This window comes from Chlorocebus sabaeus, chromosome 16, assembly GCF_047675955.1.
Source record: "Chlorocebus sabaeus isolate Y175 chromosome 16, mChlSab1.0.hap1, whole genome shotgun sequence".
In the NCBI taxonomy this organism is placed as follows: domain Eukaryota; kingdom Metazoa; phylum Chordata; class Mammalia; order Primates; family Cercopithecidae; genus Chlorocebus; species Chlorocebus sabaeus.
Window position 1 is genome coordinate 9799045 of NC_132919.1, and position 26989 is coordinate 9826033.

At 49.5% G+C, this 26989-nt stretch overlaps 1 protein-coding gene across 5 annotated transcripts in view; it reads right to left on the bottom strand.

Annotated features, from left to right (window-relative positions):
- The window catches only part of GAS7 (growth arrest specific 7), a 287691-nt gene that overhangs the window by 41530 nt on the left and 219172 nt on the right, over positions 1–26989 (bottom strand). For all 5 annotated transcript variants that reach the window (XM_073004691.1, XM_073004695.1, XM_073004694.1 and 2 more), the window contains exons 4-5: positions 18741–18826; positions 8211–8264 (exon numbers count right to left, since the gene is read on the bottom strand). In XM_073004691.1, the coding sequence (XP_072860792.1) occupies positions 8211–8264; positions 18741–18826 (140 nt within the window). The remainder of the gene's footprint in view (positions 1–8210; positions 8265–18740; positions 18827–26989) is intronic.

The window sequence follows — 26989 nt, forward strand, 5'->3', positions numbered from 1 at the left end:
AGGACATACACAGACACTTTTTTATTCTTTTTTTTTTTTTTGAGATGAAGTTTTGCTTTTGTCGCCCAGGCTGGAGTACAACGGCATGATCTCAGCTCACTGCAACCTCCGCCTCCCGGGTTCAAGCCGTTCTCCTGCCTCAGCCTCCCGAGTAGCTGGGACTACAGGTGCCCACCACCATCCCTGGCTAATTTTTGCATTTTTAGTAGAGATGGGGTTTCACCATGTTGGTCAGGCTGGTCTTGAACTCCTGACTTTCAGATGATCCACCCACCTTGGCCTCCCAAAGTGTTGGGATTACAGGCGTGAGTCACTGCGCCCGGCCCAGACACTTTTTAAAAGAAGACATATATGCAGCCAACAAGCATATGCAAAAATGCTCATCACCGCTAATCATTAAAGAAAGGCAAATCAAAACCACAATGAGATACCATGGCATGCCAATCAGAATGGCTATCATGAAAAAGTCAAAAAATAACAGGTGCTGGTGAGATTGCAGAGAAAAGGGAACACTTATACACGGTTGGAGGGAGTGTAAATGAGTTCAACCATGTGGAAAGCAATGTGGTGATTCCTCAAAGAACTAAAAACAGAACTACCATTTGACCCAGCAATCCCATTACTGGGTATATGTCCAAAGGAATATAAATCTTTCTACATAAAGACACATGTATGCATACGTTCATTGCAGCACTATTCACAATAGCAAAAACACGGAATCATCTTAAATGCCCATCAACGATAGACTGGATAAAGGAAATGTGGTACATAAACAACATGCAATACTACGCAGCCATAACAAAGAATAAGATCAAATCCTTTGTAGGGACGTGGATGGAGCTGGAGGCCATAATCCTTAGCAAACTAATGCAGGAACAGAAAACAGGTTGGGGCAGAAGAGTAAAAGCAGTAGAATGTGGGAATTCGTTAAGGACCCATCACCTGGCCGCTTCTGCCACTCCTTCAGGACACCAATCCTCAGATGGAGCCTGGAGGTACCTGCCACGGTCTCCGTCCTCTCTCATTTTGGGATTTCTCCCTCCCAGGAAGCCCACTGGGATTTCTCCAAATCCTCACTCCCGCAGGAGTGAGCCCTGACTCAGACACCCTCTCTCGGGCTTTGCATGTATTCTTGTTTTATCTTCCTACCAACTCCACAGGGCAGGAAGAACAGCCTCATCGTATATGGGGAAACCGAGGATCACAGAAGGAAGGTATCCGAATCTAGACCCAGCTGACTGCAGAGTTCAAGCTTTGACCATGAAGCTGCGTGATGGGCTATTTACTCATCCACTTTCCATTCAAACATCCGTCGAAAGGCTGCTCAGTGCCACGCGCTACGTTAGATCTTCCCAGCAATCTGCATGCAATATATTTGTAATGATACGTCTCGTGATGGTTTATTTCACGTTTCTCCTCCTTGCCAGACAGCCTGCTCTATGAGGGGATGGGGACCATCTTTTCCCTGCTGTTTTCCTCCTCGCTGGTACACTAATGGGTACACAGTGGCTGCTCAGGAGATGTTCCTTGGTGCAGTGGCCGGAGGCTAGGGATGTAAGGCACCATCTCCGCTCTCAACAGTTCCATCAACAAGTCACTGTAATTCTTTGGGATAAACCTGCCCGTGGAGTAAGCCCGAGGTGCTGAGGTTACTGGAAGGACTGGGGGTCCAGGGGAGGAAACTTAGATTTAGGTAATAATAGTAGGCCCCAGCAGACAGAGGGGTGGGAAGGTGAGAAGGATACTGCAGGAAGGGAAAGGACCCAGGATGCGAGGATATGCCCCACAGGTGGGGACCGCGTTGCTCAGTTTGGCGGAGCTCAGAGTCAGGGAGTAGACAAGACTGAGGTGAGAGGGGGTCTTGAAAGGGGTGCCAAGGTCTATCCTGAAAGCAGGACAGCGGGGACCACAGAAGCACCCTGTAGGACAGTAACGATTCATCAGGCTGCTGCCTGGGGTAAGCACCCCCACTACAGCACAGAGGACGGGCTGGAGGCAGAACGCGACTGTGGCCACCAGGGAAGTCTGCTGTGATGGGGGACGGGGGGTCATGATAGCAGCCGGAGCAGTGTAGTCAAGAGGGGATTAGAAGAAGCCTGGGATACTCTACAAGTAGCCTTGACAACACCATGAAGTCAATTCAGTGATGCCCATGCAGAGGCAATTTTACCCCCACCCCAGAGACATGTAGCAATGTGGAGACATTACTGGTTGTCACAGCTGGGTGGGGTGGGGATGGATGCTACTGTCCTCTGATGGGAGGGGCCAGGGAAGCTGATAAACATCTACAATGCACGGGACAGTCCCCCAACAACAAAGAGCTATCCAACCCAAAATGTCAATGGTGCTGAGGTTGAGAAACTGAGTTCCCTGACGTGGGTGGAGAGGAAGCATGTTTCCATCCGTGGGGATGGAAGATGGGAGATGGGGATGGGAGATGGGAGATGGGGATGGAAGATGGGAGATGGGGATGGGAGATGGGAGATGGGGATGGGAGATGGGAGATGGGGATGGGAGATGGGAGACGGGGATGGGAGATGGGAGACGGGGATGGGAGATGGGAGATGGGGATGGAATATGGGAGATGGGGATGGGAGATGGGAGATGGGAGATGGGGATGGAAGATGGGAGATGGGGATGGGAGATGGGAGATGGGATGGAAGATGGGAGATGGGGATGGGAGATGGGAGATGGGGATGGGAGATGGGAGATGGGGATGGGAGATGGGAGACAGGGATGGAAGATGGGAGATGGGAGATGGGGATGGGAGATGGGAGATTGGGATGGGAGATGGGAGATGGGGATGGGAGATGGGAGATTGGGATGGGAGATGGGAGATGGGGATGGGAGATGGGAGACAGGGATGGGAGATGGGAGATGGGGATGGGAGATGGGAGATGGGGATGGAAGATGGGAGATGGGGATGGGAGATGGGAGATGGGAGATGGGAGATGGGGATGGAAGATGGGAGATGGGGATGGGAGATGGGAGATGGGATGGAAGATGGGAGATGGGGATGGGAGATGGGAGATGGGGATGGGAGATGGGAGATGGGGATGGGAGATGGGAGACGGGGATGGGAGATGGGAGACGGGGATGGAAGATGGGAGATGGGGATGGGAGATGGGAGATTGGGATGGGAGATGGGAGACGGGGATGGGAGATGGGAGATGGGGATGGGAGATGGGAGATGGGGATGGAAGATGGGAGATGGGGATGGAAGATGGGAGATGGGGATGGGAGATGGGAGATGGGAGATGGGGATGGGAGATGGGAGATGGGGATGGGAGATGGGAGATTGGGATGGGAGATGGGAGATGGGGATGGGAGATGGGAGACAGGGATGGGAGATGGGAGATGGGGATGGGAGATGGGAGATGGGGATGGAAGATGGGAGATGGGGATGGGAGATGGGAGATGGGAGATGGGAGATGGGGATGGAAGATGGGAGATGGGGATGGGAGATGGGAGATGGGATGGAAGATGGGAGATGGGGATGGGAGATGGGAGATGGGGATGGGAGATGGGAGATGGGGATGGGAGATGGGAGACGGGGATGGGAGATGGGAGACGGGGATGGAAGATGGGAGATGGGGATGGGAGATGGGAGATTGGGATGGGAGATGGGAGACGGGGATGGGAGATGGGAGACGGGGATGGGAGATGGGAGACGGGGATGGGAGATGGGAGATGGGGATGGAAGATGGGAGATGGGGATGGAAGATGGGAGATGGGGATGGGAGATGGGAGATGGGGATGGAAGATGGGAGATGGGGATGGAAGATGGGAGATGGGGATGGGAGATGGGAGATGGGAGATGGGGATGGGAGATGGGAGATGGGGATGGAAGATGGGAGATGGGGATGGAAGATGGGAGATGGGGATGGGAGATGGGAGATGGGGATGGAAGATGGGAGAACAGTCCCTTTAGAGAGAGGGAGGCAGCGGCAGCACAGGGGCATGGTGAGAGCTGTGTGCGCACATGTCCCAGAAGCTACTGGAGCCTCAGTGTTTATTTGCAATGGTCTAGTGCAAACTTATGCACAGATGAGGAAACTGAGACACAGAATGTTTACCTCTCTAGTTCACTGTAAGTGGCAGAGCAGGGTCTAGAACCAGCTTCCTAATTCCTGGGCCACCACTTTTAACCTTGTTGTGTCCTTTCTGTGACCTCTAGACCTCCAAGTCAAGGTTCCTGTGTCCCTGGATCAGAAGGGCTGGGAGGGCCACATAGCTCCATCCTACGGTGCTCCAAAGCCCAGGGAGGGAAGAGAAGGTGGGAGAGGACTTTTCACATATGGATTCCTGTCCTCCCCTGGGTGACATTTTCCAGATGGTTAACACCAGGGTCCAGCTACACCTCTGAAAAGACCTCATCCTCCTCCCGAGGCCTCCCAGGCATAGCAGGAGCCTCACTGCCATCCTTAAGATCCACTTTCTGTTGATCAACAAAAGCAAACAATGTGCCAGCCACAGTTCTCAGCGTTTTACACGCATTAGCTCATTTAATCCTCACAACAGTCCTGTAAAGCAGGTGCTATTATTATCCCCATTGTACAGATAAGGAAACTGAGGCACAGAGCGGCTAAGTCACCTACGCAGGATCGCACAGTTTGTGCATGGAATGGTGGACCAGGGTCTGAACCCAGGCAAGCCGGCTTCAGTCTAGGCTCTTAGCCTCTGTCACACTACCTTTCCAACACACTAAGGTATAAATGTGCCAGCTCCCCACCCAAGACAGGGGCTCAAAAAGGAAGGGTGCTCAAGAGGGAGCCCGGGGGGAGCACGCCTCCCCATGTGTACTGCGCAGGGCGAGTTCCAGCAGGCGGTCCCACCCTCACTTCCCCAGAGACCAGTGTCCTCAGCAAAGCTGCATCTTTGCTCTTGAACCAACTCTGTTGCTTCCAACCCTCAGGTAAATGGAGGGACACCCTCGTCCCTCCCCTGCGGCTGGGGTCCACTGTGCAGCTGGCGTTCCTGCAGGGCTTCTCCGCACAGGAGCAGCCAGAAGCACAAGGGCTGCCTCCCAGCAGCTCTCTGAGGGGTACGCAATGGGACATACCAGCCAGAAAACCAACAGGCTGGGGTGTGAGAGCCACTGAACACACGTGTGACCCACCCAAGGCGTCTGACATAGGGAGGCCCCAAGGCACGCCCCTCCCCCGAGTCCTGGCCCAGCAGGAGCCTGTGGGGAGCAGAGGCCACAGGCTCCTTGCATGGCCTGTTTGACCACCTTGCCTGCCGCAGAGAAGGGAAAATGGTTTGACAACAGAGGGCTCAAGTCCAACTGTCTCTGAATTTTTCCCAGAGGAAAGCGGATCAGGGACGGTATGGGAGAGGAAAAAGCCAGCCCCAGAGCTCTGTGGAACAGAGAAGAGGAGAAGACACGACCCCAAGGCTTCCCCTCCAGCCCCTAGCTCCCACCCCGGGTTCTGTGGCTACGCTGGGAAGCCCAGAAGCTGAGGACCACAGGAGTCCTCAAATTCCTCTTTCCAGGTGAGAGTGTGGCCGGGTGGCTCTGTTGCCTTCTTTTCTGAAACCCTCTAGATTCAGACGCGTTCATGCTCCTGCCAAGGGCTGTGAGCTGCCGCGAGCACCCGTCACTCCGAATCAAACAGCACACTCCACCTGCCAGCCCCACACGAGGGACAGCGGAAACAAGACCCAGCAAGGCTGCCAGACCCTGACTGCTGCTCTCAGGGAGCCCACGTGTCTGTCCCCCGAAAACTAGCTCCAGGCTACGGGTGGGGAAGAAGGAGCGTCAGAATCCAGCTCCATTCTTGCTCTGGACCCACCACCCTTTGCTGCCCAGGCCTGGAAACTTCTGCTCTGTGGGATCAGACAGCATGGGAAGTGGCTCACGTCATCCCTACATACCACGGACAGGGAAGTTCACGTCCCAGCCTCCTGAGACCTGAACCATCCCCTCCCCCGCTGAGTGTCTCCTTCTTGGGAAACCATGAACTCTGGAGGATGAGAACCCAGAGAAAGAGGCTGAGCATGGGAGAGCAGTGCGTGTGGAAGGGAAAAGGCACCTGTGGGCCAAGGCCAAGGCCAGGTGGTACACTGGGAAGTGTCCTGGGCCGGCAGCCAGGAGACCTGGGTTCAAGCCCTGAGCTCTGCTCCTCACTTGTTTTGTGACCTGTGGTCCCTCCTTTGCTCAGTTTCCTCGGCAAAACATTCTCCAAGACAAGAGTGTTTACTTAAAACCTCTGGGGCACTGGTTCAAACGCAGATTTTCCAGTCTGGCCCCAGAGAAAACAACTTGTACATCCGGGGTGTCATCTGCATTTTAAACAAAGGTCTTGGAGGGTTCAGAGTACACTTTGCAGACTCCCTCATAAGAAGCAATGATATGGTTCAGCGGGAAGGAACAGGGAAGGCAGGCGTGGGCGAGGTGTGCTGCCCCACTCTGACCACACCTGAAGCTCTGGCTGCAAGACGAAGTCCAGCAGGTGCCCCACCCCGTGGCCCGGGCACCATCACTAAACGCCTTTAAGGCAACCCTCCAAGACGCAACACTGCTTTTCACTTCACATTTTTTGTTTTTCTTTTACAATTCAAACACGTCTCCCACTCCCACCCCCCACTTTCTCCTCCCCCTCCTTTTTATGTATTTCAGAAGACGGTGGAGAGCTCCTGCTGCGTCCCAGCATTCTGGGGCATTTTGTGACAATCTGAAGATGGGCCACTGTACCCTCTGGAACTCTGCACCCGAGCCTGCCCACACCCCCTCCCCACCAGCTCCATCAACTCCACCAGTAATGCAAAGGCTGCTGCTACCCACAGTCCAAGCAGGCTGAGTCGTTCTGCCCGTCCCTTGGAGACACCGTCCATCAGCACAGGGCATTCCAAAGGAGCTCATGACACAAGGAACCCAAGCCAGCTCCAGAAGAGGCACTGTGGTAAGGGCACAGATTTCAAATCCTGATACTTCCCAGCTGGGTGACCGCGACCAAGGTGCAGCTCTGTGCCTCAGTTTCTTCATCTGTCAACAGGGTGATATAGTGTGTACAGAGCACTTACTATATGCAGGCTCTGTTCTAAGTGCTTTCCATGGATGGACCCATTTAGTCTCTACACCATCCCTAAGGCACAGACCACCCGCCACCCCCCCCATTTCCCCACTTGACGGTTATTGACTGAGACGGGAAGGAGTCAAGAAACTTGCCCCAGGCTGTTGCCCAGTCATTAATATAACTGACACTCTGGCCTCCGAGTCCACGTTCGTCATCGTTACACTACATTGATTCTACAACTCACACTTCCTACAGCTAATGGACAATTAAATGAGCTGCTTGGATCCCTACTTGCGCATCATAAACGCACACAAAAGGTGCAGCAATTGCCATCGTTCATTGTTTACCTAAACTTTTTCTCCCAAAGCAGGATGTGCAGCCTGGATGAAGCAGGGAAATACACCCACTCTTGGTTTTGTCTCTACGGGGGTGGTCGGAATGGCTCAGAGCTGTGTGAGTTGGAGTCTAAGAGAGCAATCCCCCGTTCCCTGCTCTCCTGCATTTGTGTCAAAATAGCAAACCTGGGACCACACTTCTCAGGTCTGTTCCTCTCAGCGGGGCAATGATGTCCAGCCCCACCTGCCCCAAGCACAGGGCTGAGGAGCAGAGGTGGGGTGTGGGGCTCCCCCCTCACCTCTGCATGGGGATGGGCAGGGGGGTCCCCCTCATATCCACACGGGGGTGGGCATCTCGAAGCGCCCTGGGAGGCAGGCTAGCCACCTAGGCAGAAGCTGCCTGCTTCCGTCAGGAACTCCTAGGAACTCTATTCTTAGGGCGCTTTCTCTGGCTTTTAACTTTGACATCTTCCAGAAGTTACCCCGCACAAAAGCAACCCTGCCGTGGCTGTAATTTACACGTCACTTCACTTGTGCTGAGCGCAGTCCACCCCCTTCAACCCACTCCCGCACGCGTACCTTCCCCTCCTGCCCTGAAAAAAATGGCTTCTGCATCATCCCAGCCACCCTCCTTCCACTTGTTCACCAGGAGAGAAGTGAAATGTGAAATTGACAGGAGAAGGGGAGGTGGGAGGGGGACGTGGATGGGGAACTTCAGCAAAATCCGAGCTTTGGAACTTCCCCGTCTCCAGGTTGGGCATCACTTCTGCTTGGCGGTCCACATCGCCATGGCAACAGCCCAGCCAAATGCCCCAGCTCGCAGCCACCCTGAGAGTCCCCTTCCAGAGCCACTTACCGTGATGGTGTTTTCCTTGCTCTGCTTTTTGCTTGGTGATGAGGATCCCAGGTTCTGGGGAGAGAGGCAAGAAATATCATCAAAGCTGTTCTCCATATTGGACATTTTTCCCCCCCATTCAGGTTCCCTGAGGGTGGAGGCGCCGGGGAAGTTCAGGGATGCTCAGTCTGCTGTCAACTCCTAAGTCACCATATTCTGGGCCAGGGCAGGCAGGGGTCTCCCTGACCCCACGCTGTTCCCACAGCCAGCTCTCGGGTGGAAGGCAAATTAAGGAAGCCTCCTGCACAGGCTCTGAGAGAACTGCTCCAAACCAGGTCTCCCCTCCTCTTCTCTCAGTCTGTGATTTGGGGAGTTAACCCCTCCGCTGCCCTCTGCTGGTGAACATTCTGCGTGCCGCTTGCCGCCCGAAGCCCGGGAATCCACTGGGGAGAAGAGAGTTAAGGCCACCACCTCCTGGCACTGAGGACTCAGCACACGACATTTTATTCTGAAACCCCCGGGTCCAAAACATCAAACCTACACACACACAATGTGCACTGAGGCGCTGCTCTGTCACCTCCCCGACTCCCCGGTTCCCCAATCCCGTGAACCAGGAGGGATTTCTCAGCCAAGCCGACTTCCAGCTTCCATTCAGTCTTTAGATTGCCTTTTGACGTCTTCCACTGCCAGCAAGAAAACCAGAGTCCCAAGTACCTCTGAGCCCTGAAGTCCTCAGCAGCCTGCCTAAGTCCTGGGATTGGTCTGGCAGAGAAAATTAAGGACTGCCAGTGGAAAATGCCACACGTGTCCTAAGAGACTATGACTCTGAAGAGTATTTGATACTGGGTCTCTGTTGTTCTATTAGCAATTATGTTAGGGGTTCAATACCAGAGAGCCCCAAGCAGGACCGGGGATGTCTCCTATCCTGAGCCACAGAGCGACCTGGGAAGCAGGCTTACCCCTAAGGCACCGCAGGTGGTCATCATACATGTGTCCCAGGACTTGTGCATGACTTCACTCTTTTTTTTTTTGTTTTGTTTTTAAAGATGGAGTCTCACTCCGTCACCCAGGCTGGAGTGCAGTGGCGTCATCGTGGCTCGCAGCAACCTATGCCTCGCAGGTTCAAGCAATTATCCTGCCTCAGCCTCCTGAGTAGCTGGGATTACAGGTGCCCGCCAGCACACCTGGCTATTTTTTTGTATTTTTAGTAGAGACAGGGTTTCAACATATTGGCCTGGCTGGTCTCGAACTCTTGACCTCAGGCAATCCACCTGCCTCGGCCTCCCAAAGTGCTGGAATTACAGGCATGAGCCACTGCAGCCAGCCTGGCCTTACCCTTCCTTAGTAGAAGGTAAGGAAGTGGTTGACACTTTATAGATAAAGGCCAGAAAAAGCATGGAGGGGCTTCAACAAGAAGGAACCACTGGCTCGGGGTGGGGGGCACCCCACCCCTCAGGCCAGCACGACCCTAGACACCTGGCCAAATGACCATCTGCAGGTGAGGGCCAGCCTTTGCCTCAGAAACCCATCAGCAAATTAGGCAAACCAGGGAGCCTGACTATGCCCCTGCTAAGGTCTCATCCCCTTATTCCATACAGTCTTACTTGGGTTGCCAATTAAAGTCATCTCAGGAAAACTGATAACCTTAGGGTGTCTAGCAAAAATGAGCCTTAGAGAACATTAATTTCACACAGACAAGAAAATGATTACTAGCCTTAGAGACCCCGGCCAGAAAATCTGACTTCTTTGAGCCTCAATTTCTCCATCTGTAAAATGGATGGTTATCACTGGTCCTCAAGCTCTGACGTGCACCAGAATCAACTGAGGAAAGTGTCCAAAATAGAGTCCCAGCTGCACTCTCAGCTGCTGGGCCTGATCCAGCAGGTCCCAGGTGGCGCCAGCATCTCTGATTTGTAGAATCTGTGGACCTCACTTGGAGACACATGGATCTGATCTACACTGTGGTTTCACTGTGTTTCTCTACTTACGGCAACTTCTCTAGCGACCCCAACAGGCTCCCGGCCAACGTCAACTTTATGGCCAACTACGGCTTCCACAGACACTTTTAGTGCATCATCTCATCCAGCTGGCCCACCCTATACCTTCCCAAGTGATCAGCTCTGCCAATTTTGGCAACTTGATAAAACTGCACAGAAGAGAAAGGCAGACAGAGTCTACAGGGCAGGAGGTACCAGTCACCAAGGAGAAGAGACAGGGATAGGAGTCTCTCTCTCCATAGGTTCATTCACAGACAGACACTAGTCAAGCAAATACATGCCAGGAAGGGGAAAAGGCAGCCTTTAGGATGGATTCTGCAGTCTACAGGAGTCTGTCTTCCTGTCATGGACACATTACCACCATCACCACCACGTTCCCACTGCAGCCTTCCAGGGAGGGCAGCCAGCATTCTAGCAGCCTTGGCAACAGCCTTCGAGTCTACCTACGGATGCTGACGATGTTGGTGGTAAGGGGGCTAAGAGGGGAGAAGTAATGCAAGAGCTACTGTCTACTGAGTGCTTGCTTATTACGGCAGGCTCCAGGTCAGCCATCTGACATATTTAATCTCATTTCATCCTTACAACCCCAGCAAGTTAAATGGCATCAACTCCATTTTACAGATCATGAAATTGGGGCTTGCAGAAGTAAAACTGTCCAGGGTCACAAGGCTAGTAAATAGAGGAATGGAAATTAGAATCCAAGCCTGCATAACTCTTTCCTCTATCTCCCGCCATCTCTCCACTTTGAGACCTGAGACAATATCTTGTTTCCCATGTGTCTTTGCAGGAGGGCAAAAAAGATTTCCATCAACCACAAACATATATTTTGGGACCACTGTGTATAAGTCTCTGTAGAATGAGGTTCGATGCAGAGGTCGCACCTCGTCCCTTTAACTTGGCTAGGATAGGAATACAATGGCATTGAGGGTGGGTGTTCCACGTGTAGGTGACAGCGCCTTCCCTGGTCTCTGCTCTATTAGCAGTGTTTTACTTCAACCACTGTGGGCCAAGGTAGGTCACAGGCAATCTTAGGCTCTGCCTGTGCTGCTGCTAACCTGTGCCTACTGCTCCAACTTCATATACATATCACATGCATTATATATATATACACACACACACACGTACGTGACACACACACTCTCATAATGCTCCACTGAAAGGGCCCAGAAGGAACGACGTCTCATCACAGTGACGACACCTACTGGCTAGAAATTGGTTTCCAAATATTATCGGAAGCTCCTTGGTACTAATTCCAAAGGCAAGGTATTTGGAATATCTTAGAGTACAAAGATGTAAGAAAGTATTCAAAGAATAATGGAGAGATAACAAAAGAACATAAACAACTTAAAAGGGCTCCCACAGGCCAAATGTGGGACGATTTGAGCACAAATATGAATGAATGACTGCAACTCACTCACTCACTCCAAGGGGGAGGGGAGAGACCGTTTATTTCAGAAGAACGCCCATAAAAAATGTACAAGAAATTGATGACCACCATTTGCAAACCCCAGTGTCAAAGAGGATTCAGGCCGCAATCCTCATGGACGCCGAAAGCAGCGGATGGCAAGATTATCAGGGCACAGGATATTCACAGGGTCTTAACTGGCACCTCACAGATGACTGACAAATTAGAAAGGGAAAAATTGTACCCCTGCAAAGGAGAAATCTGGCAGCCAGCACCTTAACCGAGAGTGCAAACTGAGCCTCATGAGAAAGGTGCTAACCTGGGTGGCTGTGCCTCCAAATGCAGTAAGAAGAACCCCACATGCCCTGTCCGGCATTCTTGCTCAGACTGCAGAACCTGAACCTAAGCATAAGAGAACGGTCAGATCAAGAATGTAGGTTATTCTCCAAGACACCTGACCTGGACTCCTCCAACATAAATTGTCAAGGTGATGAAAAACAAAAGAAAAAAAGGTGTAAGGGATCGAGTGTAGAGGCGACAGACGGAGGCAACGACTTGGATGGAACATTCTATCCATATGACAGAATATTCTTCAGCCATAAAAAGGAATGGAGTGCTGATCCACGCCACGACGTGAATGCACCTTGGAGTTCCAGGTGACAGAGGCCAGACACAAAAGACCACAGACAGTATGATACCATCATAGGAAACGTCCAGAAGAGGCAATTCCATAGAGACAGAAAGATTAGGGGCTGCCTAAGTCTTCAGAGGATTCTGTTTGGGGTGATGAAATGTTCTAAAATTGATCTGATAATGGTTGTACAACTTTGTAAATATAGTAAAAAACACTGAATTGTACATTGTAAATGGGTGAATTGTATGGGTAGGTGAATTATAGCTCAATAAAGCAGATTTAGGGGGAGAGCGGGGGGGAGAGAGAGAAAAACTGAAGAGACACAGCAACCAACGTATCTGTGTGTGAACTTGAATGGATCCTGGACTGGGGAGAAAAGCAGCTATAAAAGGGATTTGGGGGCCAGGTGTGGTGGCGCACACCTGTAATCCTAGTGCTTTGAGAGGTTGAGGTGGGAGGATTGCTTGAGCCCAGGAGTTCTAGGATTCACGAGTTATAATGGTGTCACTGTACTGCAGCCTGAGGGACAGAACAAGACCCACCCCCTCTCTTTTTTCTTAAAAAAAAAAAAAAAAAAAAAAAAAAGGCATTTTTTGAGACAATTGAGGAATCTGGAGTGTACATATTAGGTCATATTATTGAACTAATGTTTTCTTAAATATGATAATGGTATTATCATTATGTCTTTTTCCTGGAAGATACATTCTCAAATATTTGCATTTGAAACAGTAAGGCAGAAACGTGCCTTAAAATAATCTAGAGGGTGGAGGGCAAGGGGATTGGGGGAGGGGATGGGAGCACAAATAAAACGAGATTGGCCAAAGGCAGGTAATCGTTGGGCTTAATTAATAGATTTGTGGTATCTTATTATATACTCCCTCTACTTTTGTAAAGGTTTGCAAATGCCTATAAGAAGAGTATTTGTTTTAAATTTCCTTTGCCTATGATTCCAGAGAACTCTTCTCCTCCATTTATTTTGTAAAGGCCTGCCCAGGGGTCAGGACACCCCACCTGGGCATCTCTGCGTCACCCTGAGGCCTGGCAGGGGGTGATACCCCACAGGAAGCACTTGGTAAACTGGAGTGGGTCATTCACTAGTGATTCAGCAAGTCCCCCACTCCAAATGTCTTCTCAGCCCATTTCCTCCCCCTGCCAATAATCTGGATCCCATCCCTTCAGCAGATGGGATCTCGTACAAAACCCCGTAAAGGCTTCCCAGTGCGGTTAGGATAACCCCTGAGCTCCTCGTGGTAGGCCTGTGCAGACTACTCCAGCCTCACTTCCCACCCTCCCTGTGCCTGCTAATTTAGTAAGCCACAGCCGTACTGGGTCTCCGTGGGTTCTTTGAAAACACGGTTCCTCCTTCCTGCCTCCAGGCATCCATGATGCTATTCCCTCTCCTGGAAAAGCCATTTCTTTCCCCCACCTCTTTGCCAAGTGAAACCCTTGCCCATCATTCCAGTCTTAGAATAGGTATATTTTCTTAAGGTGTCCATTCCTGACATTGCCAGCACCAGGCTAGGTTCTCACAGCATCCACTTCCTGCAGCCCTTATCACTGCTGAAATTGCACCATTATTTATCTGCTCTTTTTCCCACACCAGCCATAAAACTCCATCAAGGCAGGGCTATAGATATCACCTATGTCTCAGTGCCTGACAAAGACCGAAACTGCTCAATAAGAACAGGTGTTACTGAATTATTGAGGTAGGTAGGAGGTGGTGGAGATTAAACATCTCACTTCTTTCTCCACTTTGAACTCCATGCTCCAATGGATCCCTTAAGTTTCCAAGCCCTTCGTCCCATTCTCTCTCCTCTCTCCTGTGTCTAGAGGGTCTTTCTGGGAAGTTCGTGAGAAGCCAGAACAACTGAAAGGTGGATCACAAAAAGGCCCAGGCACTGGTGGGCAGGAAGAGAAGGGACCGGCTAAGACGTGATTCTGCAAAGCCAGTAAACCTATTAACCTTTGATCTAGAACCGGAAATACCATTTGACCCAGCAATCCTATTACTGAGTATACCCAAAGGAATATAAACCATCTACCATGAAGACACATGCACACATGTTTATTGCTACGCTGTTTACAATAGCAAAGACTTGGAACCAACCCAAGTGCCCATCAATGATGGATTGGATAAAGAAAATGTGGCACATATACACGATGGAATACTATGCAGCCATAAAAAAGAATGAGCTCATGTCCTTTGCAGGGACATGGATGAAGCTGGAGGCCAACAATCTCAGCAAACACAGGAACAGAAAACCAAACACTGCATGTTCTCATTCATAAGTGGGAGCTGAACAATGAGAACACATGGATACTGGTGGGGGAACATCACACACCGGGGCCTGTTGGGGCATGGAGGGTAAGGGGAGGGAGAGCATTAGGACAAATACCTACTGCACGTGGGGCTTAAAACCTAGATGACAGGGTGACAGGTGCAGCAAACCACCATGGCGCATGTATACCTACATAACAAACCTGCACATTCTGCACATGTATCCCAGAACTTAAAACAAATAAATAAGACAATTGGCCTTTGATCCTTTGCCTCTGCCCCCCAGTCAGGTGGGCTGCATTTATCCAGTACCCGGGCCGACTGCCCCAGGGCTGCAGAATTGAAACCCTCCACTGGGTGGCACCAGATCACCACCACCTGTGCTCACCCGTCCAGGTCTCCCAGGGCTGAGTGAAGGAGCGGGGCAGGCACCCTCAGGAACTGTGAGACACCCGCTATCAGTCCTCCCCATGACACAGCACGGTGGGGACATGCTACTGGTATCCATGGAAAGTCCCTGTCCCCATCCCTCACTCCCCAAACATTCTTTCTTGTTTTGGTTTTGTTTTGTTTTGAGACGGAGTCTTGCTCTGTCGCCCAGGCTGGAGTGCAGTGGCCGGATCTCAGCTCACTGCAAGCTGCGCCTCCTGGGTTTACGCCATTCTCCTGCCTCAGCCTCCTGAGTAGCTGGGACTACAGGCGCCCGCCACCTCGCCTGTCTAGTTTTTGTTTTTGTTTTGTATTTTGTTTCAGTAGAGACGGGGTTTCACCGTGTTAGCCAGGATGGTCTCGATCTCCTGACCTCGTGATCCGCCTGTCTCGGTCTCCCAAAGTGCTGGGATTACAGGCTTAAGCCACCGTGCCTGGCCTCCACCTCCCCAAACATTCTAATCTTCCTGATCAGTTTGCTCAAGGAGGGGCAGCTACGAAGGGGGCGGAAAGAGATCACAAACGGGGTTTTGAGATCTGGGGCTTTCCAGTCTAGCTTTCATCACGGTAACCCTGAACATCCCACTTTACCCACCCCACACACCGCATCCCAAATGTTCCTTTGCTCCTTTATTCATTTACTGATGTTTAAGTGTAGTTATCATGAGTGGTGACCGACAGTAGGGATGGTGAATCTACTCGTCTGCAGGTTGGAGTGGGGTCTATACCTGAGCACCCTTTGTTGCCAAGTGCTCTCTATAAACACCAAACCTTCTTAACCTTTTTCTATGTTTAACTCTTGGCACCTTTTTGGATAACCAGCCTGCAGGTTCACAAACCAGGACCAAAAGTAGTAGCTAGCTGGGCACGGTGGCCTGCGCCTGCAGTCCCAGCTACTCCGGAGGCTGAGGCGGGAGGACTGTTTGAACCCAACAGTTCCAAGCTGAGGCCACAGTGAGCTACGATCACCTCTGTGAACAGCCAGTGCATTCCAGCACGGGCAACACAGGGAGACACTGTTTCCTATTTTTTTTTAATTATTATTATTTTTAAAAGTAGTAGCTTTTATATCCAATTGTTACCCTTTCACGGCCTAAAAGAATGACATTCTACCTCCCGATCCTGGGACTGGTGAACAATGCACATTCGCCCTCTCCATGTACTGCATGATTTATTTTTGTTACCTGGAAGATACCTCAGCAACCAAGATTACCGTCCAAAAAGAGTCTGACTCAATCCGCCTGTCTTTAGGCAGCCACTAGCTATCAGGGCCTGAGTCTCTAGAGCTCACCTCTCCTGAATTCCCCATACCGGTACCTACTTTGTAGCTTTTTTTTTTGAATAAAAAATTGTATCTATCTTCTATAAAAGGAAAATGTGTTCATTTTAGGAAGTTTGAAACATAGCAAGAAGTGTAAAGAAGATAAAATGGCCCATGATCTCAGACCAAAGTTTCTCAACTTCATCACGATTCATGTTTCCAAGTTGAGCGATTCTTTGTCATCGTGTCCCGTGCATTGCGAGATACTTAGCATCATCCCCGGTGTCTGCCCACTAGTTGCCAGTAGCACCCGCTCCCCAGGTGTGACAATCCAAATGTCTCCAGACATTGTCAAATGTCCCCTGAATGATAGCCATGATCTCAGACGCAGAGCCACCACACATTTTCCAGTTTATTTTTCTTCTAGTCCTTCTTCCTAAGTATAGATTTCCTTCTGCCAAATAAGACTGACTATACATGCAATGTGTGTCCTACTTTTTTTACTCTGTATTACGTTGTGAGTACTTTCCCAAATGATTGCATTTTCCTCAGAAGCATGCTTGCTAATGGCTGCGTGATATCACTGGCTAACCTCCAGCACCATGATTCCCTTTATCCATCCCCTGTTGCGGGACAGTTAGGCTGGGTCCAGTGTTACGGTGCTGTAAATAATGCTGGAGTGAACATTGCACATAAATCAGAACCCCTCAAGATACCCCAAGAACAGACACTAGATGAGAAATCCCCGTGTCGATGACTTATAATGCACACTGTCGAATCAGCTTCTGAGATATCAGTTATACCACTGCCCATTCTTTAAAATGGATGAGTAACAACTTCATAGTATTTCAGAAGGGATTATGTTTTGTTAGGGAAGAAAGAATGATTTTGAGGGTGGGGAGCTCTTTCTCATATTCTTCCCGATGATGCCGAGGGTAGCATCAGATTTTCTGTCATTGTTGCTGAACCACATCCGAATTTAGGCTGATGTCTTCCGAAACAGTCTCAAATCAGGAGACAAGTAAGTTTCACTTCAAACAAGTTAACAGACTCTGTGTTGAGAAGGCAAGCTGGGGGCTCAGCAGGAAACATACAAAGCCAGGGTTGATTCATGATGGGTGATGTGAGCAGAGGAGAGAAGGGGACTGACAGACCAGCTGTGTGCTACTGACTGCTAGTCCCCTGCTCAGGAGTGGTGCTCAGACCTACAGTATCAGCATCACCTCGGGGCTGGCTGGAAACCCAGAACCTCAGCTCCCACCCTACCCTAGACCTCCTGGATTAGAATCTGCATTTTAACAAGAGGCCCAGCTCACTCTAAGTCCATCAAAACGTAAGAAGTCCTGATCTACACTGAGGTCCAAATTCTTTTCCAGAATTCACTGAGCTGAATCGAAGCCCAACACTCAGCCTCCTAAGAGAACGACTTAGTAATGTTCCCCCAGATTAACACTCTTGTCCACGTTAAAGCTGAGTGTCACATTTCAGCTGACTAGACTAACAGCCAGTGGGTCTCCAGATGTTGCCAAATGTCTCATGGTCTCAGATGCAGACAGAACCATCATCAAATATTCCGGTTTATTTTTCTTCCAGTCATTTTTCCTTATGTTAAGTATAGCTTTCCTTCTTCCAGTGACTGGTACATAGAATCCACTGCACAAGCAGCTATTGTCATCATCAACATCATCAATATTATCATCATGATCATCATCAGTGACCATTATTGTCATCGTTTTCATGATCACCCCCAGGGTTCTGGCATTTTAATTCCTGGAAAAGGTTACTGGAGTTTGGAAGCTTCATTAAGAACATCTTCCTGATAATTTATGGGGAGACTAAATAAGGCTAGTCCTCAGTTTTTTAGGCACAGCTTAATACAACTAGAAAAGCCGTAAGCATTGACATCAAGGTCCAGTCTAACCACTGAGTAATCCTGTGAGCCTGCACAGGTCACAAAACCGGTTGGAGCCTCGGTGACCTCATGCATACCTTGAGTTGTTACTGACGCCTAACTCACATGTTTGCATAAGCATCAAGTAGGACGGGGACTGAGAAAACAGTTTGGAAATTGTACAACATACTCCCATTTCCTTCCATCTCGTAGCTGTCTCTATGCTAGTTGACCAAATGAGATGATCAAATTTTACTAAATTCCATTCTGGGTAATCTGGCCGTGGGAGGGGCAGGGTAGAGAAAAGGAAAATTGTCTGGCACATTCACACTCTTAAAGTGATGAGAAACACAGGCTTCAGGTAGCAGGAATCCAGACCAGAGAATGGAACTCTCTGTCCTAATGGTTTCAACCCCATCCCCATCAGCCCCTCCTCCAAACCACCCTCGACTTCTAGAAAACCAATAAAACACCATCACCCAAACCTCTCCCCATCAGGGAACACTGAAACCACCCAGATACAGCAACCACTTTCTACCTGGGGGCAGAACTGGGCTGCAGCCACCTGGACTCCCATGATGGACTTGTCTGTAATGAAGCCTTCCTGGGCCTGCAGAAGCAGCGAGCTCTATACTTCCCTTAATAGGACCCCTTACCTGGGAATCACCGGTGGATTTTCGGACACTCATGTGGGCAGTCTCTGGAGGGTGCGCTGGGGTCCCTGATGCGTGGTATCCATTCACTGCAGGGACAGAGACACGGCTCAGATGCTGTGTGGGCCACAGACGGGCACCCCCACCTTTCGTCCACTGCAGCCCCTTTTCCCACCTCCTTCCCTGGCTCTGAGAGGTCTTGTGTGGCGAAGGCTATCCCTTAGGATCTCATCTTATCTGTATCTGCAGAGCTGGAAATGGGCCTATCTCTCTAATCCTCAGCACCCAAATTACCGAATTCTTAGGGGCCTGAGTTTCTTCTTTAACCCAAGAGCAAAAGGAATGTGCCTAACAGGAGGGGAGGTCACTATGGTCCAGCTGCCATTGCTACAAATACCACATCAGTTGTAGTTACAAATGTCAATCACGGGTCCAATCTCCCTCCGTAAAGTCGGGGCGGGGATATCTCCACCACCTTCCGACAATTTCCCTCATCTTTCTTAATAACTTATCCACCCTCAAACTCAGAGCAGCGGAATGTGAGTGTACTGGAAAGAGGACTGGATTGATTGGCCACCGTGAAATTAGGCTCCGTCAATTTTTAATAGTCAGGTGGTCATATGCACTTCATTCTTGAGTCACCGTTCTTCTAGAATTAAAAATACATAACCTGGCTTGGAACAGGGGCTCATGTCTCTAATCCCAGAACTTTGTGAGGCCACGGCAGGTGGATCATCTGAGGTCAGGAGTTCGAGACCAGCCTGGCGCGGTGGCTCATGCCTGTAATCCCAGAGCTTTGGTAGGCCAAGGCGGGCAGATCACCTGAGGTCAGGAGTTTGAGACCAACCTGACCAACATTGGGAAACCCCGTCTCTACTACTGAAAGTACAAAAAAATGAGCCAGGCGTGGTGGCGCATGCCTGTAATCCCAGCTACTCAAGAGGCTGAGGCAGGAGAATCGCTTGAACCCAGGAGGCAGAGGTTGCAGCAAGCTGAGATGGCGCCATTGTACTCCAGCCTGGGCAACAAGAGCAAAACTCATCTCAAAACAAACAAACAAAACAAAAACATTATCTGAGGTTCTAAAATTCTACCCTTGTAACTTTATGTCTCTTGGGGGACCCTCACTTATGCTCCCAACACTTGCTTTCCAAGGGATGGGGGAGCCCTGATATGCAGTATCTGCCGATTTCTGTGCCAAAGACACTCCCAGCATGGACAGTTTCAAGTCCCAACACCGCCGCACGCACGCTCCTGACATCACGAAGTCACACTGGGACCCACGTGATCTCAGTCCCCAGGTGGTACCGCTCTTGTAGGAATATAACTACATAAGCGTAGATGAGCAGCTTCTCCTCTGTGACCCTCAGCTTCTGTACCTGTAAAATGGGGATAATTCTACCTAGTCTCCTGACCTACTGTGTTGATGTGAGAATCCAACAAAGGATAATTGCAAAAGTTATAAGGAGTCACAAAGCACTTCGTTTTAAGAAGGGAAGGATGAAAGGCAGGGTGCGGTAGCTCACGCCTGTAATCCCAGTACTTTGTAAGGTGGAGGCGGGAAGATTGCTTGAGTCCAGGAGTTCCAAACCAGCCTGGGCAACGTAGTGAGACCCCATCTCTATTTTTAACAATAGAAAAAATTTAAAGAAAAATTTAAAAGGGAGGGATGGCCAGGGGCAATGGCTCACACCTGTCATCCCAGCACTTTGGGAGGCAGAGGGAGGATTGCTTGAGCCCAGGAGTTTAAGATCAGCCTGGACAACACGGTGAGATCTCATCTCTACAAAATAATAATTATTTTTTAATTAGCTGGGTGTGGTGGCTCGTGTCTATAGTTCTAGTAACTCGGGAGGCTGAGGTAGGAGAATAGCTCGAGCCTGGGAGGTGGAAGCTGCAGTGAACTGTGATTGTGCCACTACACTCCAGCCCACACTTCAGAGTGTCACACCCTGTCTCAAAAAAGTGGGGGAGCAGAGGCATGCAGAAGGGGAAGGTCATTGCTTTCGTTCCTGAATTGAGTCCCCAGGAACCACAAGCCTGCCTGATCTCTAGAGACCAGGACAATGCACCATCCCCGTGACCCAGGCTTCTAGTAATTGCCAACACGTATACACAATGCGGGTCAGACTGGAGGAAGATCTATACACTGATGTCCAACTCATGATTCTTCTAGAGAAAACTCTACAGCGTGGCAGGAAGCACAGGAGAATATGGCTGAAAGTTACCACCAACACCTACTCATCTGGAGCGACAAGGGCTGAAGGGAAGCGCTGGGCAATGGGATGACGAAGCCTGTTCCACGGAGAACCCGTCTCCTGCTCAGGTGGTGCCCCATTTTCCAGCACCTGCAGTGAAAACTCCAGGGGCCAAGCGGGGCCACGTGCAGCCGAGTGCCTGTGGGCAGTTGGGCTTCTCCCCGAGCTACAGTGTTTGCCCTCCACTCCAGAATAAGGTGGTTGCACACATCCCAAGGAAATAGAAAGCTGACCCACAGCAGGCCCCTAATACAGTGGAAGCTTGGGGAAGCAACAAGAAACAAACAAATCCACCCTGCAGGGCCAGCTACAAGCCTGGGCCACACCCACGCCCCTGGAGCAGCTGGCCAAGGGCAGACACCATCCACCCGCTATGAAGGCAGCTTAAGAGGGGAGGCCAGGATTCCAACAGCAACAGGGAGAATGTGGAAGGGGCGAAGGAGAATCCGCTCCAACTGGCATCAAGCTATGCCAGGAAGGACATGAGCCTGATGATAAATACACCCCACAATGAGGGCATGAGAGCCGAGAAATTTTAGCAAATAGCACAGAACTGAAACGGATAAAACACAGATGCCGAAAGACCTAAAGACAACAGAAGAAAACCTCAGAACAGTGCTTTCAGTTTAGGACCGATTAACAGACAGAAGCAAGGAGGATAAAGACAACCCAAATAATTTAATTTAAAGGGCTGATTGAAATAGATGTAGTAAACATCATATCCTACAAACAAAGGCAACATCTTCTGCCAGGAAGCCCTGGAACATTTAAAAACGTGGTCATATTTAAGCCACAAATAAACTGTCAATAAATGGCAAAAGGCAGAAAAAACACAGGCCACATTCTTTGACCAGGAAAGCAATAAAAGTAGATAATAATAATGAAAGAATAAATATACAAGATCCCCATCCCCCCAACTCCTAAACACTTGGAAATGTAAGAAACTGCCCTCTTAAATAACGCCAGATCAAAAAGGAATTTAAAACTGTAATTACACAATATTTAGAAAATAATAAAGAAGAACATATCAAAACAAATGGGATAAAGTCTGAATTATACTTGGAGGAAAATCCACAGCCTTAATTTTTTCATTACCAAACCCAAAGCAACAAAAATAAATGGACTAAACATTCAACTTAAGATTTTAGGGAAAAAGTTTAAAGGCCAATAAAATACGCCAAAAGAAAACAGGAGAAAGGAATAGAAAAGTGGCAACAGAAATTAACGAGTCAGGAAACACGAGACCATTAGCAAACCATGACTGGTTCAGTGTGTGTGTATCACAACAATAAAAACAGCAGACAAGCCAGGGAAATTTGAGAGGGAAAGAGAACACAAATGCTCAGAATTAGGGATTAGAAAGAAAACAATGACACAACAAATATAGTAGAAACTTTGTCTTTTTTTTGAGACAGAGTCTTGCTTCATTGCCCGGGCTGGAGTGTAATGGCGTGATCTCGGCTCACTGTGACCTCCTCCTCCCAGGTTCAAGTGATTCTCCTGCCTCAGCCTCCCGAGTAGCTGGGATTACAGACACCGGCCACCATGCCCAGCTAATGTTTGTATTTTTAGTGGAGTCGGGGTTTCATTGTGTTGACCAGGCTGGTCTCGAACTCCTGACCTCAAGTGATCCGCCAGCCTCAGCCTCCCAAAGTGCTGGGATTACAGGCGTGAGCCTCCGCGCTGTACTTACAGTAGAAACTTTTTAAATGCAAGAACCTATGACTTAGAATTCTATATCTTCAACACCAAACCTCCCATGAGATTCAAATCATCAAAAGGGTTTCAAGAGATGCCAAAAAGAAGTAAAACCTTTGAAAAATGGCCTCCCCCCAAAAAGGCACTGGACCCAGATGGTTTGATGGGCAAATTCATTCACACAAGAAAGAAATATCCAGGCATAGAAATGTGTGGCAGTCTTCTAGGTCTATTTTACAAAGCCAACATGACCTTGATCTTAAAATCAAACAATACACAAGGGAACCACGTTTAGTCTGCTGTCGAAAATGAAATGCACAAGTTTTTACCTGAGTAGGTAATACATATCTTTGATAACGCTGAGTCCCCATGAACCAAGGTTGTCCCAGCTCCTGAGGAGACCCGGACTCCCTCCCTCCCTAGACCCTCCAAATGCATGTTCAGTCCTACCTCTCCTCTGCCCCAGTGTTTCCCCACACTTGCAGCCACCAGGAACTGTATAAAGGGGAGACGTTTCGCCCCAATCCAATCCCTTGTTCTCACTTCGGTTCTGGTCTGTCAGCTGATAGCTAATTACTGCTCATGTCAAAACAATTACTAGGAAAGAAAACATAACTTTCCATTCGACCCTTTCTCCCCACGCAGCAGCTCTCCTCGGACACCCTGTCTGGCTGGGTACCACTCTCCCGGGCAGATTCAGAACACGTCTCAGTGGAGATCTAGACAGTTACAACCCACAAGATCCCGGCAACCTTCACCCACGGCATTCCTCATTGCCATTCCCCGTCCTCGGGGCTCCCGGCTCACCCAGGGTCAGCCGCAGAACAAATGAGGCCAGAAGTGGGTGCTTCTGGAACCCCCAGCCTCCCGGGGAGGAAAAATGAAACTGGTCAAGGATCGCTCATAAAGGGCACATAATTCAGTCTGGAGATACAAGGAAAAAAAAAAAAAAGGCAAATGTCACATTCAGCTGTTTTTAGGATTTTTAAAAAGGGAACTAAAAGCTCTATCTAGTTAGTAACCTTAGCAGCTTCAAATACAAATAGTACACACAGGCACCCACACACTTCATGTGCCTTATGGGCAGTGAAGCAACTTGAGAGGGCTTAGGAGGTGTCTAATGAGAGGAGGGGACAGACATTTGGGTAGAAAAGGCGAGAGGGAGGTCTGGGTAGGGAGAAGTAAACAGACACAGAGAAGAAAGAATATGAAACGTTATCAAGAAAGACCAAGCAACAAAGAAGCGCCAGCAGCTTCGCCACTCAGGACTCACCCCCGCCCGCAGCTCAGCTTCCGTATCTCAGTATCCATCCCTGATGGAAAAAGTCAGAGCCCTACTCTCCAGGTTCCTGCTCCCTCAGGAACCCGAAAGAACGTAAGAAAATCAGCCATGAACACTCTCTTATTAAACCTCCTGTAGGTCTGGCCTAATTTCTCCTGTCTCTGGAATAAATATAGTAATTTCATTCATCAAGGTAAGGAACCTGGTGGCCGAGCGCGGTGGCTCACACCTGTAATCCCAGCACTTTGGGAGGCTGAGGTGGGTGGATCACTTGAGGTCAGGAGTTTGAGACCAGCCTGACCAACATGGTGAAACTCCATCTCTACTAAAATACAAAAATTAGCCAGGGGTGGTGGCGCATGCCTGTAACCCCAGCTACTTGGGAGACTGAGGCAGGAGAATTGCTTGAATCTGGGAGGCGGAGGTTGCAGTGAGCCGAGATGGTGGCATTGCACTCCAGCCTGGGCAACAAGTGTGAAACTCTGTCTCCAAAACAAACAAACAAACAAAAAAAAACAAAGTTAAGGAACCAGGGAGTGCTGAAGCCCTGGTTCTTGAAATCCTCGCTTCCCTCTTTTTCTCTTCTTCCCTCCCTCCCTTCCCCTCCTCCTTCCTTTTTTCCTTCCTCCCCTCCTTCCACCAGTCCTCCTTCCCTCCTTCTTTCTCATCCCCTCCCTTTTCCTTCCTTCCACCCATCCTCCTTCCCCATCTATCACATATTAAACATGGTGAAGCCTAATATTTCCCCAGGTGTGTTAAACGGGACAGCAATTCTGCCAGGATGTGTATTGTAAGTGTTATGCGGTGATAGTAATGGGTCAGTGTTGCAGTCCGAAGAATTTAGGACAAACACCCCATTATTCTGATTGAGTTTATTTACAGTAGGCCTTTCAGAATATGCTGACATGCGCTTGAAATCTCCAACAAGGCAACAGCATGCAACATCCCTCCACGCACACAGACACAGAAGCCATTTAGGGAAATACAGCAGGGCTACCGTGAAATCCACTTTGGGACACATAGCCATGGCCATCGAATGCAAGGTTTGAAGTGGGGCAGTTCCGTGCTCATCCGGTCTGATGACACAGGGCACAGTTACAGCCTCCTTCCTGCCACCACACCCTGGAAGGCCTCGCAGTTTCCTTGGTCACCACGCTCACCTTCTCAGGAGGATCCACGGTCTGCCCCTGTCCATTTAGGGGAGAAGTTTTTATATAAATACCTTTCTGTCCTAGAAATTTCTCTCTGGCCACCTGGTCCTCACTGTCTCTCCTGGTTGTCTAAAATGTCAACTGCGTTCCCAAAGACAGAACTGATAAAAGATTGTCCCACACGGTTGTGAACAGTTATATGGCTGCTTTCCAGGACATCAGAGGTTAAACAGACCTTTGTAATGTCCCAGGAACCTCAGCCAGCAAGGACACTGCTTCTAGGGGAACATGCACTTCTTCCAACAGCGGGTGTTGCGGCCTTTCCTGGAGTCAGTGGTGAGGTCTAAGTCAGAGTGCTGGGGAAGCTGCTTTGAACCTGAGACTGGCTAATTCTGCAAGAAGCGAGGATCTTCGTTTGCTCCTGCAGGGGAGAGGAGAGCTATTCCACGCTTCCTGATCTGGAGAAGAAGGTGTGGGCGAGGGTGAGGCTCTGGGTTCCAGAGCCCCCTCCCCAGAGAGCCCCTGCTCAGAGGAAGCACAGCTGCCTCCCTAACCATACCCTTGGCCGGCTCCTCAGGCTCAAAGGAAGGTCCTCCTTGCCCTTCAGCCTCTGCAAAGACACTTGCTCTCTCCCCTTTAATCTGGGTTTCCTGAGGCTACTGGAGGCCTAAGGATGATCTCTCAGTGGGCTGACGCCCCAAGGCTGAGCAAAGCCAGATCCTGAACCCATGTTTCCTGAAACACTCCCGCAACCGCCCGCCAGGACAACCTCAGTAAATAATAGATTTCTTTTATCCTTAAGAAAAACATGTAAGTTCAATGCCCATCCCAGGCCCAGACGCTCAGAAAGGAATTCACTTTCCACATGTGTACTGTTGACACCAAAGCCACAGGTGCCTATTTGAATGTAAACAAATCAAATTTCAATACAATCTAAATGCAGTATGATTTCCAGGACTGGATCCGAGAACAGAAAAAGGATATGAATGGGGGAACTCATGACATCTTTATAATAAAGTCTAGCATTCAGTTGCTTGTAATGCACGATGTCAATTTCACGGTTTTGACAGATGTACTGTGGTTATGTAAGATGTCAACTGGGGAAACTAAGTCAAGAAGGCAAGGGAACTTACTGTCTTTATAGCTTTATAGCTTTAAAAACTGTTCCCCAAATTTTAAAAAGTTATTAAAGTACATGAAAAATTCAGCTCCTTGCGCATACCCATCACATTTCAGGTACTCAACAGCCACACGTGGCTAGTGGCTACCATATTGGAAGGCGTAGAGAAAGAATGCTTATACTGTCACAGAGGGTTCTATTGGACAACACTGCCCTGTACCGTCTTCATTCTACCCAGTGACTCATACATGAACACTCCCAGCATCTCCCTTTTCACTCATTTTCTTTCCCTTTGCCTGTTACTATTCCTCTCTACAAATCAGTATTTCCACACTGCACGTTAAGCCCAGCCCAAAGAGGATTTTTAATATTTGCAGCAGTTACTGAATGGCGTCTTAGGTGTTCTGTTTTGGTTTAAACTTTACTTCTTACTCAGGCGGGTCTCACCCAGAAAGCCTGGCATTAAACACCTCTAGCAAAGCTACTGAATAAACACAGCTCCCAGAACTCTGGTGATATTAAAGGATGGAATGCAAGCAAAGTCCCCAGCCCAGGGCTGATCCTAAGTAGCACCCAACATTCAAAGACTGGAGTCTAGTTTGTACGGAGATTGGGTGGGGGGGGGGTTTTGGGGGAGGACTCTGGGCATGTTTCTAGAAATTTCTTCCCAGCTGGCAACCTGGCTGCCTGTGCTTAGCAGCATCCAACAAACCTGCACGAATAAGAATGAACCAGCTCTGTCC